The sequence below is a fragment of the Rhizophagus irregularis genome, chromosome 6, assembly GCF_026210795.1.
Source record: "Rhizophagus irregularis chromosome 6, complete sequence".
Taxonomy (NCBI): Eukaryota; Fungi; Glomeromycota; class Glomeromycetes; order Glomerales; family Glomeraceae; genus Rhizophagus; species Rhizophagus irregularis.
In genome coordinates this window covers 440,509-457,867 of record NC_089434.1, presented here as the reverse complement: position 1 = coordinate 457,867, position 17,359 = coordinate 440,509, and the positions used below count along the sequence as shown (strand labels likewise).

General features: G+C 26.3%; 3 protein-coding genes across 3 annotated transcripts; 1 reads left to right on the top strand and 2 right to left on the bottom strand.

The window, feature by feature from the left end:
- Nucleotides 1-3,327: 3,327 nt before the first annotated feature.
- Nucleotides 3,328-3,813, bottom strand: OCT59_025882 (uncharacterized protein; the record flags this gene model as incomplete). Its single annotated transcript, XM_066142789.1, has 1 exon — nt 3,328-3,813. One exon carries the CDS (start codon nt 3,811-3,813, stop codon nt 3,328-3,330), a length of 486 nt encoding a protein of 161 aa, XP_065992367.1.
- Nucleotides 3,814-7,568: 3,755 nt separating this feature from the next.
- OCT59_025881 (uncharacterized protein) lies at nt 7,569-8,481 on the bottom strand (the record flags this gene model as incomplete). Its single annotated transcript, XM_066142788.1, has 7 exons — nt 7,569-7,579; nt 7,654-7,722; nt 7,791-7,823; nt 7,902-7,955; nt 8,154-8,195; nt 8,285-8,296; nt 8,385-8,481. 7 exons carry the CDS (start codon nt 8,479-8,481, stop codon nt 7,569-7,571), a joined length of 318 nt encoding a protein of 105 aa, XP_065992366.1.
- Nucleotides 8,482-16,257: 7,776 nt separating this feature from the next.
- On the top strand, nt 16,258-16,599 carry OCT59_025880 (uncharacterized protein; the record flags this gene model as incomplete). The annotated part of the gene is made up of 2 exons (XM_066142787.1): nt 16,258-16,379; nt 16,455-16,599. The coding sequence occupies 2 exons, from the start codon at nt 16,258-16,260 to the stop codon at nt 16,597-16,599; spliced, it is 267 nt and encodes an 88-aa protein (XP_065992365.1).
- Nucleotides 16,600-17,359: the final 760 nt, after the last annotated feature.

Below are 17,359 nucleotides of genomic sequence, written 5' to 3'. Positions count from 1 at the left end.
ATTTATTTTTACTCACCTCAGGAACCGAACCGGTTACCTCAACTTACAATATCATATCTCACGATCTAACCACTGTACTATTTAATTTAAGTATAATATACATTTATTAAAATTAGTATTTAAAAAAAAAATCATTTCGTCAATACTATAATGGCCGTACTCTATATCACATGTATCACGTGATACTGGATTACCGCTGCGGACTGCGGTATAGCAAAAAAAGAAATTAAGCTTTTTTTAGCAAAGCTTAATTTTTTTTTGCTTTTCTTCATTCTCCCCTTCCCTTTCGTTTTCCCATTACCCCTTCGTTCTCCCCTTCCCTTTCGTTTCGTTCTTTTCCCTTTCGTTCTCCCTTTCTCCCCTTTCCTTTATAAAAGTTTTATCCGTTATTTCTATAAAAACTCCGTAAAAATGAGCCTTCACAGATCCATTCACAGAAAATGTAATAAGTGGATAAATTCTGTAATATAAGGTCATTAATTCCGGAGATATGAGCCTTTTACGGAAAAAGTTTGGTGAGTTTCACAACGAAACGTTGCGAAACTATTTATTCATTTTTTAACGAAACGTTTTTTAACGTTTGAAATATTTTTTAAAAATTCTTTTAATCGGAAGCGTTGGCTAAGCGTTCCGATTATTTTTTATTTCATTTTTAATCGGAACGTTGAAAAACGTTCCGAAATATTATTTTTTTAAATTCTTTTTTAATCGAACGTTGGCCGCGTTCGATTAATTTTTACTTCATTTTTAATCGGAACGTTGAAAACGTTCCGAAATATTGTTTTTAAAAAATTCTTTAATAACGAACGCTAGCGTTCCGATTTTTCTTATTAAAAATATTTTGAAACGCTTTTTAACGCTTTCAAATATTTGTTTTATTTTTTTTTTAATCGGAAGCGTTGTCTAACGCTTCCGAAATATTTGTTTTTTCATTTTTTTAATCGGAACGTTGGCTAACGTTCGATTTTTCATTAAAATTATTTTCGAAACGCTTTTTAACGCTTTCGAAATATTTGTTTTATTTTTTTTTTAATCGGAACGCTTGGTTAACGTTCCGATTTTTCATTTTAATCGAAACGCTTTTTAACGTTTCGAAAATATTTTTTTCTTTTTTTTTAATCGGAACGCTTTTTAACGTTCGAAACAATTTTTTTAATTTTTTTAATCGGAACGTTGGCGTTCCGACATTTTATTTTATTTTTAATTTTTGCCTAAACGTTGAAAAAGCGCTTTCATTTATTCTTTTTTTTTAACTTCTTTAATCGGAACGTGTCTAACGTTCCGATTTTTTTATTTTTCATTTTTTTTAACGAAACGTTTTTTAACGTTTCGAAAATACATTTTTTTTTTATTTTTCTTAATCGGAACGTTGGCTAACGTTCTGATTTTTTTTGTATTTCATTTTTAACGAAACATTTTTTAACGTTTCGAAACTTTTTTTTTTGATTTTTTTCTTTAATCGGAACGTTGGCTAACGTTCCGATTTTTTTTATTACATTTTTTAACGAAACGCTTATTAACGTTTCGTAATTTTTTTTCATTTTTTTTTCCTTTCTTCTTTTAGGTCAGCGGGTGGGCTTCCAAGTTCCGAAGAACGGAAAACCAAGATTCGTAAGATAAGTACGAATCTTGGTTTAATTTTTTTTCTTTTTTTTTAATATTATTAATGAACGGTTACTAATAACCGTTCTTTTCTTTTTTTAGGTTTCGGGCGGCTTCCTGGTTCCGAAGAACGGAAAAGAACCAAGATTCGTAAGTATATACGAATCTTGGTTTTGTTTTTTTTGTTTTTTTTAAAAAAAAATATTATGAACCGATTACAATAACCGTTCACTTCTATTTTTTAGGTTTCGGGCGAACTTTCGGTTCCGAAGAACGGAAAAGAACCAAGATTCGTAAGTATACGAATCTTGGTTTTGTTTTTTTTATTTTTTTTTTAATATTATGAACGGTTACTAATAACCGTTCCTTTCTTTTATAGGTTCGGGTGGACTTCGGACAAACGGGAGAACCAAGATTCGTAAGTACGAGTACGAATTTTGGTTTTTGTTTTTTTTTTAATATTTTGGAACGGTTTACTAACCGTTCCTTTCTTTTCTTTTATAGGTTCGGGTGGGCTTCCCAAGAACGGAAAAACCCAAAGATTCGTAAGAATCTTTATTTTTTTTCTTTCTTTGTTTATTATTATGAACGGTTTACTAACCGTTCTTTCTTTTTTCTTTTATAGGTTCGGGTGGACTTCCCAAGAACGGAAAACCCAAAGATTCGTAAGGTATGGTACGAATCTTAACTTTTTTTATTTTTTTATTATTAAGAACGGTTAACTAACCGTTCTTGTATTTTTTTTTATAGGTTCGGGTGGGCTTCCGAAGAACGGAAAACCCAAAGAATCAGTAAGTTTTGAATAAAACACGTTTTTTATTTTTATTTTTTTTATTTTTTTTTAATTTTCTCTTTTCTTTTTGTAGGTATCGATTCTTTCGGCTTTGGGACTTGGATATGCCGATATGGTAAGTTTCGATATTCGAAACTTACATTTTTTTAATTATTTTTTTTAATTTTATTCTTTAAGAAACGTTCTAACTGAACGTTTCTCTTTTTTTTGTAGGCCTAGATTTTCTTTTCGGCGCTCTGGATTTTTCTTTTGTAGGTCAGCTTGATGGTTATTTCGACCCTTGAGCGAATGAATAATGGAAGATAATTCCTCAATCCTCAATGTGAATATTAAACCACTTGATGTTGTTAAGACACATACGACGAGATTTGGTTTTGATTTTTATCATGAAGGAGCATAATATTAATATAATTATTGAGGGAAAGTTCATATTTCCACCTTGTTATGGTTGTGTCACCAGGGGCGCTATGTCAACGGAATTTTAGTACGTTGATCGCTTAAAAATCCGCGGCAATCCAATTATAACAAGAGGATGAATTTTTACAATTTTACATGATTAGATATTGTATTTGTATTGTACTGTATTCTATAAATAAATTTACAATGTTTTACAATTTAAAAATTTTAAAATATACACGTTAATAATATACAATAATATATATGTTAATAAATTACTAATACTACAATTAAAGTTAACTATCGTACGATGACTAAAAAATACCATTGCTACCGTTGCTATACGTGTTTTTAATATCAATATACGCGTTTTTATACATTGTATACGTGTTTTTAAACTATCGTTGTTTTACTATGTGTAGCTTTACACTTAAATGGGTGTTGTTTTACACGTTTTTAAACATTTTTAAGTGGTGTTGATTGACAAAGGGTTCGTTTCCCTACGTTTTTTGGCGTTGAGCAACACATGGTGTTTTTCAACACTTTATACGCCTGTTTAAAACTTGCTGATGTTCCTTAATTGCTTCTTTTACACGTTCTCTTTTTTTCCCCTTTTTTCTTTGTTCGTTCTGACTTTTGGTTGGTTCTTTAAAATTGCTATCGATTACTTTTTTTAGAACTTCTTCATGTGGCTGATTTTTTTGCTGCGCCTGGCGCAGCCATGAACGAAGCCTAGTATTTTGTTTTCCTATCTGTTTAACGTCATTATCATATTCTCTGTAAGCATATCTCAAGCAACCTCTTAATAGTATTTCCACTATCTCTCCTTTTATTCCTGTAGTTTCACTTATGTCTGCTATTACTTTATGTGTACGCAGCGTTCTGAAAAAAATTTTATCAAGCTCGTCTTGCAAATTTTCTGATGACCTTGACTCTGCGTTTTTGAAGTTTTTATTCACCAAAGTGCTGACTTCTCGTAGTATTTTTAAGTCGAACTCGTCCTGTTGTAGGTAAGACTCCATTTCCTTGACTTTTAAAAGTATTTTTATTAGAAAACGAAGTATTTTTTTTAAATTTTTCTTCCTATGAATTTTGGTCTGAATGATCGTCCGGATAACTTTTTATATAGCTATATATATTGCTAATTGCAATTGCAATTGCAATAGCTATATAGCTATAGACGTTGTTATTGCAATATTGCTTCTTTGATATCATTAGAATAAAATTACAAAATATTCATTTTTGTGCCACTTTCGCTACATATTAACTTGAGGCATCAAACAATAAGTTTTATATTTGTATTTGATTTTGTTGATCTTTATTGATTTTCAATAAAAATAGATTCAAATATATTTCTTTTTCGTTAAAAAAATTGAAACGTGTAGATGATCATGTAGATCTTGTGATAATCAAAATAAAAAAGTGTTAGACGAAAATTTTTTTCAAAAATTTTTCTTTTTTTATAAATTTTTTTACATTTTTTTCTATTTGTAAGATTAAATATTTGGATATTACATAATCACTAATTAAATTTATAAGTGTATTTAAGTGTATTTCTTTTAGAAAATAATGTGATATTTCATAAAAAATATTTTTTCTTACTATTTTTATTTTTAAACTACTTGAATTTATAATTAATGAAAAAATTAATTAAAAATTTATGTCAGGTCATTTTCAAATTTTTATCATCTCAGTTCTTAATTTTTATATTACATTTATTTTTTATATAAAATTTTTTTAAATTAAACTTCTTTTTCCAAATATACTATAATCTCCACTTTGGCCAAATGAAATCAACTTCATTTATTAATTAAAAGTTGTTCAGGCATGTTGAAACCACTTGAATATTAATTTTCATGAATATAGGTATAGTGCTCAGAGAAAATTGCATTTTTCTTGATGATATTAACTCTCTTTCTTGTGTTTTAATTTAGAGCGTAATATTTCCACTTTGGGCAAATGAAATCAACTTTATTTATTAATTGAAAGTTGTTCAGGCAGGTTGAAACCATTTGAACATTAATTTTCATGAATGTAGGTGTAGTGCTTAGAGAAAATTGCATTTTTCTTGATGATATTAACTCTCTTTTTTGTGTTTTAATTTAGAGCGTAATATTTCCACTCTAGACAAATGAAATCAACTTTATTTATTAATTGAAAGTTGTTCAGGCAGGTTAAAACAACTTGAATAACTTGAATATTAATTTTCATGAATGTAGGTGTGGTGCTTAGAGAAAATTGCATTTTTCTTGATGATATTAACTCTCTTTTCTGTTTTTTAATTTAGAGCGTAATATTTCCACTTTAGACAAATGAAATCAACTTTATTTATTAATTGAAAGTTGTTCAGGCAGGTTGAAACCACTTGAATATTAATTTTCATGAATGTAGGTGTAGTGCTCAGAGAAAATTGCATTTTTCTTGATGATATTAACTCTCTTTTCTGTTTTTTAATTTATAGCGTAATATTTCCACTTTGGGCAAATGAAATCAACTTTATTTATTAATTGAAAGTTGTTCAGGTAGATTGAAACCATTTCAATGTTAATTTTCATGAATGTAGATGTAGTGCTTAGAGAAAATTGCATTTTTCTTGATGATATTAACTCTCTTTTCTATTTTTTAACTTAGAGCGTAATATTTCCACTTTGGGCAAAAGAAATCAACTTTATTTATTAATTGAAAGTTGTTCAGGCAGGTTGAAACCATTTGAATATTAATTTTCATGAATGTAGGTGTAGTGCTTAGAGAAAATTGCATTTTTCTTGATGATATTAACTCTCTTTTCTGTTTTTTTAATTTAGAGCGTAATATTTCCACTTTGGGCAAATGAAATCAACTTTATTTATTAATTGAAAGTTGTTCAGGCAAGTTGAAACTACTTGAATATTAGTTTTCATAAGATTTCATTTTTTTGTAGCTGTATTAACTTTAGAACACTTATTACAGCTTATGTCATTATTTTAAATTATAAAAATTAATTTATATTATTGGCTAATTATAATCACATGATACTATTTGATTTAATAATTTAATAAAATATTATTATTTAAAATTAAATTCATATAAATGCAACTAATATTAATAATTATAATTTAAGCAGTAAATTCATTGACCAATTCTTGTAAATTCTATGCTCAAATTATGTAATTTCTTTGATCAAATCAATATAAATTCAGTATAAATTATGGTCAATCATACACATGGTGCATTTTTGTGATATGGAATTGTGCATTTTCCTATATCCTTATATATAGTTTAGATACATTATTTTTAAGAAAAAATTGTATAAATCTTATTAAAACATGATTTTTTATAGGGTCTAATTATAATAAAATTTTATTATTCAGTAACAATTCAATTTATTTATATCAAAGAATTTTTTTAATTATAAATGTTATATTTGGGGGACGAAGTCCCCCAGCAAATCGCATATTCTAGTTGATAATCTCAAAAAACAGTTTTTACTATTGCGCTGTAATAAATCCAAATATTATCAAGCACTATAAAACCAACTTTTCTTGAAAGAAAAACTTGTAAGCCTAAAAAATACTTCAAAGAGAATTCTCTTTCTACTTTCTCAATCTTGAGGGTCAATTGTAAATTCCAATAGATAATTTGCCGGTAGATCGATAAGCCTAGGTGGCAAGAAGTCCTGCGCCAATAGACTTATAAAATAGATCTATAAATTCTAACTAAAATAATGCAATAAAAAAAAAGACCATTTGTTATACATATAAAAGTAGTATAATATTAGTTAATAATAAACTAACTAACTTTATTATAAAAATTAATGGAAATTGAGCCAATTTTATTACCATGTGTAAATGTGTATTAATATTATTAATTTTATTAACTTTACTATAAGTCTATAGTTAAGTCTAATATCGCGAATAAATTTTAATAATTTGTAATAAGATTGGAGAACGTTCGATAATTTAAAAGTATTGTTTAATTTTTATTAATATTTATTACTTTTTTTTGAAAAAAAAAAAAATTTTATTGAATATTTGAATCTAAACTTTATCTAATAAAGTGATTTTATCATTGAAATATTAATTTTTTTTCTTAATATAATAGAAGAATCAAAACAACATTATAAAATTTGAATTAAATAGCATACTAATTCATTAAAAGTTTATTACAAAAAAAAAAGAAAAAGTTGAAAGCTATGCTATATATTTAGTTTATCAGATAACAAATTAATAAGCTAAGAAATTTTATTATTTTAATCTTGGTGTTTTGAAAATTCTTTATCATTGTATCAGTAATTCCGATCAAATATTAGGATTATTGTAAAAAGAATGTTTCGTTACTTGTTATGTACCAAAATATCTTATAAGTTTCTTAATAATTTTAACGTAAAGGCCGGCAAATCAATATTAACAAGAGGTTATTGTAAAAAATTTGACAATCTAAACTATTTATTATAAATAAAAACAAATTTTTTAACATAGAACGTGTGCACAATATCTTGTTGGAGGTTGTTAAAGACAAGATTATTCTTTCAACTTGTTTAAATAAATTCATCTATAACGAATGGAATAATCTGTCGTGATTTTACAATATTTATGACGTTAAGATACATAATTTTCGTCTAAATAAATATACGGTAATTTATAAATTTAATAATTTGAATAAATTTATTAAAATTATTTAAATTACAAACTAAGAATTTTGTAAAACATTTACTACTATAGTCTTAGTGTTTAAATAATCCATGATAAATAAATAAATAAATAAATAAATAAAATATAAAAAAACATTGTTAAATGATTCAAAATCCATCTAAAGATAAAAAATAACAAATTATAAATTAATTATTTGCTTTAAGAAGAAATTTAATTTATTTAAGAACTTACCATCAGGAATTTCCAGTTCATCTTGTTCTTTAGAATGAAGATTTGGATTATTATATACTTCGTCATCATCTATAAGAAAATAAACATAATTAAAATAGTATAAAAATTGTTTGTTATTACGTAAAATTTTCACCTACCGTCGACACGTTGAGTTATTTCCTTTTCATCATCTAAATTTTAAATAAAAGTCGCATTTAATAAATAAATTTGATAAAATGATGATTTTATTTGTTAGTAATTTAACTTACCATTTGAATTTATTTGTAACTTTATAAATTCTTCGGGTAATTTTTCACTATCACCTAAAATTAAGATATAGAATTAATATAAAAATTAATCTCGATTTGACAATAATTAAAATACATTACCTCTAATCATAGTAATTACTTTTGATGATTTGCTATTTCGCTTATTTGATTTATTAAAATCATCAACTAAAATAAATATCAATTATTAAATATCACTATGTAATAATTCAACGCCGTAATAATGTTACTTACTATTGTTAGGAATGTTAAAATCATACAATTTACTATGAAACCCTATTAGTAGTAAAATAAAGTATTTTAAGAACTAAAATCATTATAGTAACCAAAAAAATGGTAGAAATTATTATTTATACGGTTAATACCTTCTTGTTCTTCTATTATAATATAAATTCAAAAAAAGATAATATTAATAATGTATTTTAAAATAAATACATTCATTAATAAAATATTATACACTTATACCTTCTATTGCATTTCTTGGTTCAGGTAGATTTCCAAAGTTGTGAATTTTACTTGTAAATAATCTGCTACTCGTATAATTTTCTTCTACTATATTCATTTCTGAATTATTTATTTCTGGTTTGAATAATTCATCTGACATATTTTGATAATCTAAATTAATTCTTCTTATTCTTACCGCAAGTGTATCAGCATCAGGTCTTTTTAATGGATCAGCATCCCAACATTCTTTCATTAAATTTTTATATTCCAATGGAGTTCCTGGCACAATTTTTGGTCTTATACCGTTAATAATATTCATTAAAATATCATTTTCATGTTCATAATTTATAAATGGTGGTTGTCCAGATGAAATTTCCCACATAAGAATTGCAATACTATAAATATCAGATGCAAAAGTATATTCTCTTCCAACAATAACTTCGGGTGCTATGTAAGGAAGATTCCCATATATACTTGTTGAAGATTTATCAGCAGGTCCACAAAATCCAAGATCACTGATACACCAATAATCATCTAATTGTGAATATAATATATTTCCAGAATGTAAATCTCTATGAATTGCTTCCTCATCATGAATATAACTAAGTGCAGTAATTATTTCATAAGTAATATTAATTCTCTTTTTCCATGTAAGTTTATTATGATTTTGTTGTAAATATTTTCTTAAATCTATATCCATTCTTGCCATTACAAGCATATAATTTCCATTTGATGGATCTTGTGTTAAACCATAACATCGAACAACATCTGCCCATTTGTTACTTATAGTTAAATGTGATTTAGCCTAAAAGGCAATAATTTGTAAAAATATTAGTTCATATTAATATAAAGACTGCATAATTTTATACAATAAATTTAGAATATAATTATACAAACCTCTTCAAACCAACTTTTATTTGCACTTTCGACATTTTCTAATCTTTTAAGTATTATTTTAGAAGTTTCATCTCTTTCTAATTGTTTTTTGCCAAAATCCCATTCATCATATCTTCCATTAATCCAATCTGCTGTATAAATTTTTGAGAATCCACCTTTTGTTAAATATTTAATATTTTCTAAATTACTATATGGGATCCATTCAACTACCATATTTGGCATAAGTGATTCCATTTGACATTTCTGTATTATATCATCAATATCATCATTTTTAGATGTCCAATTTAAAAAATTTTCTTTTAAATAATTTCGGACACAATACTCACAATATAATGTGGCTAAACATTCTTGGTCACAATTTTCACAAATTCCTTTTGTTCCTGAATTAAGAATAATTTTATTTCGATCATAAATTTTAGTTAACCATCTTATTGCATAAGTTTTTTCATCATTTGTAAGAATTTTATCATCAAGGGTTGTTTGTTTTTGAAATTCAAATCGTTTGTGTATATCATTGTAAATATTGGTATCTGTTAATGTTATTGTTCTATTAATTGTTGCACAAATTAACCCCTTTCGAAGAGTACTCCGAGATAAATTAGTGAAATGCAAATTGTTGATCAAACTTCATGTTGTGCCCACATAAATTTTGCGATCTTGAGGCGTAGTATTTTACGCCTCATAACCAAAAAAAGAAAATATTATCGTACTTTTTTTTTTCAGTTTAACAAATTTGATTGTCATACTAATGAATAGATAACACCTTGATTATATATTCAATAGACTATTAATTTGTAGTCTTACTTAAAAAATCAATATAAACATGATTGATGTATTTTAAATAAATAACGTGGCGAATAATGAACATGAAAGATTATAAGAAATCATTCAATTGATTATTTCTACTAAAAAAGTTCATAACTAAGAGAAGAATTTCTGTAGAATTATAATTATTTTTTTTTTAAGATGTAATATGGTTTAATAAAAAAAATAAGTTTGAATGAAAAGAAATTATTACGTAACAATTTTCATGTAATAATAAATAAGGAATAGATCAGGCGCAAGTATGTCACGGGTTTTCATATTATACAGGGACGCAGAATAGGGTTATAAAAATGATGATAATTTTCGCCTGATTTAGGATTTGCAATCATCATAATGCTGGCTAAGCTTGGCCAGGATTTGTGAATAGTAAAGTTGGCCGAACTTGCATAATTCTGACCAAATCACAGAATTTCAGACCCGATATTATGGCACGGGTTTACGGGTTATCATGTTGCACAATTCAAATTATTTATATGGAAATTTTTTTTAGTTATATACAGTAGATGATCAACCAACTTCGTAAAGGTATAGTTTTTTTTTTTTTGATAAACAAGTGATTTGAAACAAGTAGGTTATATAAAAGTTCAATTCATCAATTCAAAATTTACTCGAATCAAAAAAATACAACAAAAGTAGAGGTTGGAACCGGTCCAAAAAGTCTTAACCGGTTAAAACTCAATCCTAGTCAGAATTAAAATTCGGCCAGGATTAGCATCAAATATATCTAGGATTCTTATGCCAAGGATAGTTACTTTAAAGCAAATATCACAGCAGACACAACATATACTGTAATACAAAATAATTTTTTTTTTTTTATTCTTCATCAATAATTTTTGCATTTAATTTTTGGCCAAAAATTACAATTTTGCCTTAAAATTAAATTATTTTGCAACCTTGTACATATACTGTATATGACAAAAAATACTTAAAGGGTTGACGTAATGTAAACTTTATACATATTTTCAATAATATATAAAACACAATACTGTAAAAAGAATTTCTGTTATCCATATATCATTGTCTATTTTAGAACGTCTTTTATCTCAATAAATTTTCATGAGCAACAAATATTTAACAATTAAAAATAAAGTTCCCTAGTATTTGTTTGATTTATTTGCGAAAACACTTACTAGTATTATATGGTATTCGGACTTTTCGCTAAAGTTCATTTCATCGAAGCCCATTTCGCCGAAGCCATTTTGCCGAAGGGATATTTAACCGAAGGGATATTTCGCCGAAGGACGTTTCACCAAAATACCATTTTACCGATACCCTATTTCACCAAATTCCACCTCGCCGAAGCCATTTTATCGAAGGGAAATTTCGCCAAAAAATTACTGTATTTATTCCATTTGGTTATTTTATTGTTTCTATACTAAATATATAAAGAAATATTTTCTAGAAAAATTTTGAATTAGCTGATTTTTATTAAATTTATCTCGTTGTTTAAATATATTAATAATCTTTTTTTTACTTACTTTTTGTGAATAAATATAATAAAGTCATTTATTTATCTCTAACAATTAATATCAGTTACTTGAATGTTAAAGTGATAATATCCTGAAAAAAAAATCTCTTTTCATTGCGCGATAAATATTTTTATTTGCGGCGAAATGCCCTTCGGCTTCAGTGAAATGGCTTCGGTGAAATGTACCGTAACCGTACTATATACTCTGTTACATAAATCAAATTAAAATTATTTATAGTTCACACAGTTTAACGTCAGGTAATTTGCGAAAATGTTGTCAAATTTTAACCAACCATATATAGATCACGTAATTCTAAATTACTCATTATTAATTTATTTAATATTCAATATTTTAGGTTACATTACTTGGAATATTTTTGCATGTAATCAAAAAAAAAGAAATAAATTTAGTTAAAAAAAAAATAAATAAATAATTATTGAAAATTTAGATAATATTAATAATATTTTTTTTTAAGTATTCAAATATTTAAGAAAAAAAAAATTGGGTTATTTAAAAAATTTAATGTGTATATAATTTTTAGATTAATTAATTATTTAATTTTTTTTTTCGTAAGACTTATTTATTATATATATATTTTTATTTTTATATATATTAATAAAATTTTTTTTATAATCGTTATTATAACTTTTAAAAGTGTTTAACATTATGTGGTTTAAAATCTTTTAACGTAAATGACGTACATACTATTTTGATCACAATGCGAGCATATGGTATGGTTACAAACCAATCATTTCATATAAATCGTTTTTCCGTAGTAAACATAAACGAATTTTATAAATGAAATCCTTTTTTAATAAAATAATAATCCAACTTAGTGCTCCGAATGATACGAGTCGACCCGGGTTAATTTGACCTGACTCGACTTTTAAATCGGGTCAGTACTAACGATTTTTAATGACCCGTGACCTGCATGACCCGCATGACCCGACCCGCCGGGTCGGGTTATAAATTTCCTTGACTCGGGTTTGACCCGGGTTTGACCCAGATCGACCCGGATGTTTTTAATTCTGGCAAAATTATAATTTTTGCCAAAATTAAGCCAATAATTAGTTTTAACAAATATTAACATAGCTTAATCAGAAAAATAAAAAAAATTAACCTTTGGCTTTTGAGAATAATATTTTTCTGATAGCTTTAGAATTCCAATTTATCTTTGATTTGAATATCTGCTAATTATTTTGCCTAATTCTTTGACTTTTATTATATTAAACCAGGTTCAAAATTCGTATTTTTAATTGTATTTTATTTAATTAGTCTAGGAGAAAATAAGAGCTAGTGTTACATGTTTTGTATAACCATTCATGATACAAATTTTAGGTGGCTACTAGTGGTTAATCACTAAGTTGCCTTTTTTTCAAATAAAAAAAAATTAATTTTGTTATTATTATAAGAAAATCTCACATAATATAAGTTAGTACCTATTTTACTTAAATGTTCGGGTCTAACCTGGGTTACATGAGTTAAATTATACTCAGTTGAGTCAAGGGTTGGGTTACGAAAATATGAGACCCGAATAAATACGAGTCTTATATTTTTTTATTCAGATCGGGTCGAATATTTCCTCAAAACCCAACCCGACTTGACCCGGTAGGAGCACTAATCCAACTTAAAATTAATTTTATCATTACTTTGTTAGCATTGTCATATTTAGAGAGAGAAAGATAGAATATTCCTCTTTTAATATCATTCGTTGTACTAAAGATTAGATTGAATTGATGTTTGCATTGTTTGCATTAGTATTGTGATTTATCACAAATATCAACAAAGTTCATGATGAAAGTTTTGCTGACTCTGAATGATTTGTAAATGTTATTTATCTTAGTGAATATGATATGTCGTAGTGTACTAACTCCTAGTATGGCCTAAATTTCGACTTATTAAAGTTGGTTCACCGCTATTCATATAATAATAGGATATTTATGGATATAACTTAGATGTAATTAACACACTTATAATTTATAATCTAATGAATTTTTATAATTATTTTATTAATTGTAAATTTAAAGATATACAAACTTTCGTGATAACATTTTCAGGTAACGTTAACTCAAACGTTGAGTAATCCTTAGAAAGATGATCTATTAGGCCACACAAATTCGATTTTTCGGTTCACTTCACCCGGCCGGGTCACTTTTTCAAATTTCAATAATAAAAAGTTTATATATAAAAAGTTTATCACGTGATCAATACGTAATTTTATTGGCGGGTAAGTTTATCACGTGGCTGAGAACTTCTGGAGCGAAAATAAAATCTTTCCCCTTTAAAAGTCAACCAATCAGATGTCACGATTTTATATATAAACTTTTTTTATTAATAAACAATAAACTCCGGGTCCCCAGGTCAATTTTAAATTTCAATGTTACGTGAACCGAAAAATTGAATTTGCGTGGCCTTAGTAACAATGAGAGATTCCGAAATTCAATCTTAGATATCATGCGATCATGAAATTGTAACCGGACTTTGAAAATCTCTTTCGTAGTCATTATGATTTATTACTTCATTGAAATTTGTTAAAAGCTTGATGCGTTCATCATGATATAACATGCTTTTAAGAATTGTTTCTATTTTTTCCCGTTTACTACTATTTTTTAAAAAAAGCGCTAGTTACATCGGTCTGAAAAAATAAAAGAATGGGAAGTCTGGTACCAGGACCCAGAAATAAATATAGGGTCAGATGATGAAAAAAAAAAATTTTTACTGAGCTGTACGCATTTTTTCAGGGCCGGAATTATGATAATGTCAGTAGTTACTATAATAGGAAATAAAATTCTGACTGGCATTATCAAAATTATTTAAAAAAGGAAAGATTTTCATGATTTTTTTTTAGTTCAGAATACGCAAGCTCAAACCTGACCCTTATATATATTTCTGGGTCCTCTGGTACCTATTCTCACAGGTTAGTCGCGATAACAACGTATATTGGTTTAATAGTGAATCATATTATACGTATCAATAAAATAATAGATATAAGATGACTAAAAGTAATTTAATTTTGATTACGTTCGAGTTTTCGATGCGTCCTTGGAGTCTTAGTTAGCAATATTTAATGTCATAACTATATTAACTAAAATAAGGTCATAATCTATGGATTTTTATCAAGTTCATTTTCGATATACTGCAGTCTAGTAACTATACTTAATTCGTAAATTCGTAAATTAATTTACATTCAAATTTTTAAGTTAAATTTTATTTAAATGTAATAATATAGATATCCATTTATACTATATTGAAACCTAATTTAATCGATCACTAATTAAAGATTGACACAATAATAATATAAAATTAAAATTTAAATATGACATTTATCATATTTTTAAATCTTATTACAAATTAATAATAATTTATTTTTATAAATATGCTCAATTAAATTTATTTTGCATATAAAAAAAATGCATTTTTTGTTCTTTTTATTTAAATCACATGAATGGGTTGCACACTTACTTCAATCTACAGTTTGCCGACCGGCCCGACAGTGCCGTGTAAATGTAAAAACAATGTCACTCCTAAAACATGTCTCCTTTTCATGTCGTGGTCCATGATTTTCATAAACAGAAATCAAATTTCTTTTTATAGCAACTTACCGAATATCTGGGTTTAAACGACCAAGCATTGTATTATTTAGAATTAAAATTATTTTCTTTTTTTATAATTTGTATTAAAAAAAAAAGGAAATTTATCTAAATAAAGGATTTTAAATTGATTAATGGGATATTTTGATACCAACATAATTTCATTCATATTAAAATATTTATTATTACTTTTATTAATTAATTAAGCAATAATTTTTATTTGACAATAATTTTATTTGACATGACATTTTTTTAATAATAATTTTATTTTTTATAATAATTTTTATTGAAAATAATTTTTTATTTAATATGAAATTTTTTCTTTAAAATCATTAATTACGATCATCGTACGTTTAGAGTACTCTGTATAAATAATTCTCGATTGTATTAGTGTGTATCTTTATTTTATGACACCATGAATAATCATCGTGTAGTTTTAAAACAGAATATATAGTAAAATAGTACTGTATGATAATACAAATTTGGACAGACGTTCGAAAAAAATTTTTTAATTTTTCCGTACTCAGACTGATTTTCCGTACTAATAATTTTACATCGTGATTTTAACGTTTTGTTTATTATATATTTGTCATAAACTTTGAAGAAGAAAAAATAATTGTAAATAATATATCCGATTTTGAGGACTTTCCAATTGAATTATTAAATCCTGAATTTGAACAGGTTTGTATAATTATTATGATTTATATTCCTTGGTTTTATAGTTTATACTAAAGTTAATTTATTATTAGGAATTATCTGAAATTGAACCTAAGAGAAGAATTAAATAATGATAAAGATGAAGAAGTCTCAGAAATCGCTAGTTTTATATCTCGTTTTCATATAAAAAACATCATCATTCTAATGTGCCTATAGAGTATCCATCAACGGGCGTGTAAAGACATACCCTTGTTTGGGAAACTTCACCAGAAGGTGTTGCCACTATATTTCATGTTGCAGATTGGACAGATTCAAGTCATCAGGTGCTAAAGGTAAAATAAACTAAAAATAATTTTAAAACTAACCATTTTTTTAAAAAACTATTTGTTGTTTTCATATTATCTAGATTGGGCAAAATATTATAAGACTCGGATTATTTCTTCTTTAAATATTAATATGTCCAAAATGGAGCGTCACATTTGGGGAAAATATGGAAATTATACCAATATAGCAGAATCAGCCCACGCTTTAATTAATAGAGAAGGAAAACAATTAAACTTAATGTCAGCTATTTTATGGTAATATATTTAACTATTTATATTATTTATTATATTATTTTTTATTTTTGTAACTACTAATTTAATTTTTTTTAGTGAAAAAAGACATGACAAAAAATTATTAAAGATTAAAAATATTCAAGATGATTCAGGCATACCATATACTAGATGTGATAAAAGTGAAGTTAAAAGACAGCAAATTAATCAAATACAAGAATTTCGGGGTATTTTTTTTCTATAAAGACCGATGCAATCCTTAAATTATCCATAAAAGTCAAAATTCCTGACGGCGAAATTCAAAAAGAAAATTTCAACAATAATTAATAATCATATGGCAAAATCGAATTAATCAAATAAGTAATTATTATTGGAGATGTCTGACGTAAGCAACTGCATGTATCTTATTGATTATATAAAGTGGTCGTATCACTAGTCTACTTCAGTATTGATTGATCGTGATTTTTGATCGGTTATACTAAAAATTTTGACCAATAAATTTTTAACTGTATAATGATCTAATGATCAACTAACCGATTAACGTGATTAACGTGAACGTAGGTCATTTTGAATCGACGGTCAATTAATCGTCGAACTACTTTAATCGCAAATTTTAATTGGTTTTAGTTTTTGTGATCAAAATGGCAATCGGCCAATTCTGAAGTAGAATATTACGTGAAAAATGTCCAGTGCTTACATATGACATATACAATAAAACTAATTATTGGAAATATCTGATTATGGCAATAGAAAAAAATGCTCAATGATCATTAGATCACTCAATTCAACAATATAAATATTCTCGGATTTTTACCGCATTTCCAGCTTCATTCTAAATATTTTATCAAAAAAATAAAAGAATAAATACATTAATCTATATAAAACTTTCAATCTTTTTACTTGAACAACTTTCAAAATCCTATACCATAAAATACTTCCTTCTCTTTTAAGAAATGAAATCATGAAATTATATTTGCTTCTCGCAATCCTCTTGTCACTTGTCG